This window comes from Cryptomeria japonica, chromosome 5, assembly GCF_030272615.1.
Source record: "Cryptomeria japonica chromosome 5, Sugi_1.0, whole genome shotgun sequence".
NCBI lineage: Eukaryota > Viridiplantae > Streptophyta > Pinopsida > Cupressales > Cupressaceae > Cryptomeria > Cryptomeria japonica.
The window spans coordinates 139,944,251-139,948,521 of record NC_081409.1 but is presented as its reverse complement, the minus strand read 5'-3'; the positions used below and the strand labels follow the sequence as shown (position 1 = coordinate 139,948,521).

General features: G+C 38.6%; 1 protein-coding gene across 1 annotated transcript; it reads right to left on the bottom strand.

Moving 5' to 3' along the window:
* Window positions 1-545: 545 nt before the first annotated feature.
* LOC131028469 (leucine-rich repeat receptor protein kinase EMS1) lies at window positions 546-3,494 on the bottom strand. The gene has a single exon (XM_057958755.2). The coding sequence runs from the start codon at window positions 3,492-3,494 to the stop codon at window positions 546-548; it is 2,949 nt and encodes a 982-aa protein (XP_057814738.2).
* Window positions 3,495-4,271: the final 777 nt, after the last annotated feature.

The window sequence follows — 4,271 nt, the reverse complement described above, 5'->3', positions numbered from 1 at the left end:
ATTGAACAAATAAAACCTATTGTTTGAAACAAAAAATACCAATTTTTGTTAGGAAATGTACCAACAGTTGTTAGGAAATGTACCAATAGTTGTTAAGAAATGTACTAATATTGTAAAAAGTAACCAATCAGGTGATGCCACATCGGCTGCACAACTATTGGGGTCTCTAATGCACGCCTATTGGTCTCACTTTTTTTTGGGGTTGTTTTGGACACCTTGGCAAAAAGCATGCTGATGTGGCATCATATTTGATGATGTGGCCCTGAAACCTTAGTTATAAGCAGGGGACTTGCCAAGTAAGCTGCTGTAAAAAAATCAGAGTGATTCGAAATTTCCAAGTAGGATTTTGAGAAGCGTGAAGTTAGGGTGCACGACTACTGAGTCCTTTCCCCTACATACTGCTATCTCTGCTAGTGTGCTGATTATGAGTTGAACGACAAAGCAGTAGTACAACGAAAACTGTTGTACAATATGTTTAAGGCTTACTCTAATTATTTAGAAAAGAAGAGGACATAAAAGCTATCACACCAGAAAGCCAGTAAACATTACCTTCGCCGATTGAAAAGCTTCGTAAAGAGAAATGCTACAGCGGTGTCCATCAGTTCAAAGCATTTATTCCTCCAGCTCTCGTTTAATGCAAGCACCATCACCACAGTAGAAAATCCCATTCCAACTGACAGTCCAACACTCATCTCATACCATTGAAATGCTTTTTCTTTCTCTTTCTTAACATCCATGATGGGAGGAGAAGAGAGTTTTGGATGAGGGTGAGAACACTTCCTTTCGAGAGGGCATCCCCACAAATTTGGATTTCCTAAGAATGATGAATTGTCAAATGTATCCATATGACGTCCTTCTAATGGTATCCTTCCCGAGAGATTGTTGTAAGAAAGATTCAAATATCCCAAATAATCTAAAAGACCAATCTGGAATGGAATCTGTCCTGTAAAATTGTTCAGAGAAAGGTCCAGGGATTCCAACTGACTTAAATTTCCCAGAGTGTCTGGAATTGGTCCGCTGAGAGTGTTCCTGGAGAGATTGAGAAACATCAAGCCTTGAAGATTTCCAATTGCAGGTGGAAGATGGCCCCTTAATCTGTTCTGTGACAAATCAACGCATGTGAAGCTAGAAACAATGTATTCAATGTGCCTGTCTTTGCCCTTGAAACTTATATATAAATCATCCTTGTAATACTTGTCTTGCGCATAGGAATCTTCTCCAACTGCAATCTGGAAGTCTATTTGCTGTTCATTTTTCATGGCTGAAAAGTTGAAGTAGCTTTCCGGGATTTCACCACACAACAGATTTGAAGAAAGGTCTACGATCTGAATCCAAGGCATTTTACCGATCTGCGGAGGGAGTTCGCCCTCGAATTTGTTCTGTCTCATCCCCAGAACTCGCAGACTTGATAAATTAGCAATCCAATCTGGCATGTCCCCTGCCAAATTGTTTTCTCCCATATCCAGAACTTGTAAATTTGAAAGTTTTGTTAGAGAAAGCGGAAGAAGCCCTTGTACATTGTTCATTTGGATGCGGAAAGAGTAAAGGTGTGTCATATTACCCAGCTCATCAGGGATCTTACCCTTCAAATGATTATTTGCAATATTGAATATGAGGAGCATTGACAGACTGCCAAGGTTGCCAGGAATCTCTCCATTCAAATGATTGTTTCCCAAATTCAGCACCTCTAGAGAATCCAAATCACCCAAACTAGCAGGGATACTGCCTGTGAACAAGTTCCCTGACAAGTCCAGCGAATACAGAGAACTTAAGTTGCCCAATGAAGCTGGGATTTTCCCTTCCAGTTTGTTGTCTTCAAGGTACAAACTTCTTACATACAAGAAACAATCATCAATATTTGTCAACAGATGCCCACTCAACTCATTGCTAGAGAGATCCAATAGCTCTATCCTAACAAAAGTAGGAGAGAAAGGACCTTCCAAATGATTATACGACAGGATTAGAACTGTCAAGTCTGATGAAAAACTCCATAGCCAAGAAGGAAGACTTCCTACAAGTTCGGTTTCTGACAGGTCCAACGTGCGAAGCCAATATTGCGTTGAAATCCAACTTGGGATTGGGCCTCCAATTTTACATCTTCTCAAAGATAGCTCTAAAAGCTGGAATGGGGGGATCCAGGTTGAGCTAAAGTTTAAACTCAATCTGTTGTCACTCAAACCAAGTGCTTCTAACTTGAAAGTGTTCTGAAACTGAACTTCTGAAATTATTCCGACCATGCTGTTATTTGTAAGGACTAAAGTCTGAAGAGAGGACGGTAACTTAAGTGAAGGATCAAAAGTTCCATTCCACACATTGTTTCTCACATCGAGACACGTGAGGGAAGACAGATGAGAAAATGACAGGGGAAGGCTTCCACTCAAATGATTATCTCGTAATCCTAAGCTGACAAGAGCAGAGAGATTTCCAACAGAGGGAGGGATTTCACCGCTAAGATTGTTGCAACTAAGATCTATGTAATAAAGATTTATAAGGAAACCCAAGCTAGGTGGTATTATGCCTTCTAATTGGTTGCATCCAAGGTCTAAATAGGAAAGACTTCCAGCATTAGTATTCATATGGGCTAGAGAAGGTATATTACCTCTCAAAATGTTGTTGGAAAGGTCTAAATATTCAAGATTGATGAGATTTCCAAGAGTCTTGGGAATGATTCCATCGATTTTGTTCAGGGAAAGGTCAAGGTATGTGAGGAAATGAAGTTTTGTTAAGCCAGCAGGTATAGAACCATTCAAACGGTTGTCACTGAGATCGAGTGAGGCTAATTTGTTCATATTTCCCAGACAACTAGGTATAGAACCATTCAAATGGTTGTAACTGAGATCGAGTGAGGCTAACTTGCTCATATTTCCTACCCAACTAGGTATTGATCCAGACACTACATTGCGACTTAGGTCCAGAAAACGTAGGGAAAGAAAATTGACCAAAAAATTAAGCACAGTAAAACCTTGCAGACCACAATTGGACAGCTCCAGATGGTTAAGCTTTGTGAGACTTCCGATAACTGGGCTTATTTTAGAGCCCTGCAGACTTAACCCATTCAAGGAAAGATATGTTATGTTTGTTAAAGAACCCAAGCCTGCAGGCATCGGACTTACCCAACTCAAATTATTACCCCCCAAATCCAAATGCTTGAGATGTTTCAGTTCAAGCAAGCTTGAACTCATATTTCCGGAAAGCCCAAACCCACGGATATCCAACTTGTAGACCGGCTTGCCCATCTCCACTTTATCACAATGGACACCTCTCCATGTACAACAATCATTTCCCTCCCAGGAGTTAAGCTCTCCACTGGAGTCGCTTATAGTATTCCTTATAGTCAAAAGAGCTTTCAATTCTTGGGGAGGACATCCATGGAGACCATGAGATAAAAAGTTAAAAAACATAAAATGGTAGAGGAGGATATCCAAACCTTTCATGCGAGACATAATTATCTTTCTCCTTTTTTGTTCTGGGGCAATGTCCTTCCGAAGCAGCATGAAAGTAGCCCACTCTTTGGCTTTCCTCTATAAGGAAAAGGAAAATCCCTAGAAATTCGTAGGCGTTACAGATTGAAAGAAAAATTTGGATTTTCGGATTACTGTGACTTCCACTGATTGCGGAAGGGAAGACCTAGCATATAGCCTAAAAACTCGTTCGTTCCAGATATTTAAAAGATTAGACGGAAAAGTGAGTGATGTGCGTGGCCTACCATTTTTCACCAATGAGTACCGTGTCCACACTTAAATTGACGAAAGAGAACCCAACATAGACTTTGAACACAAAAGAATAGGAAGTATTGGAGTTCCACATGACCCCATTAACATTTATTTCATCCATCGCAATGAATAGTATTATGCTAATATATATCAAGTCAATATATTAAATTGGGTTTAATCTATCAATTTGTTAAAACGAATGGGTGGGTGCTTGTTAAAATATTTGGAACAAATTTACTTTATGTGGATCACTTATTTCATTTGTGACAAGAAGGTTCATTCTTATTATGCAAATAATTATTTAGCCAATGTGTTTAAGTGGTTTTATTTAATAAATCTATTAAAATAATTTTACTAATTAAAATTTTTTGAAATAAATTTGTATCATGTGTTACGCTACTTACATCATCCATGCTACAAAAGACCACTATTATTATGCAAGTTTTATCTAATAAATATGTTAAAGTGGTTTTATTCAATCAATATATTAAAATGGTTTGGAATAACTCTAACCAATTTTATTTTTTTTAAATTTACGCCTTGTGGTACACCACTTAT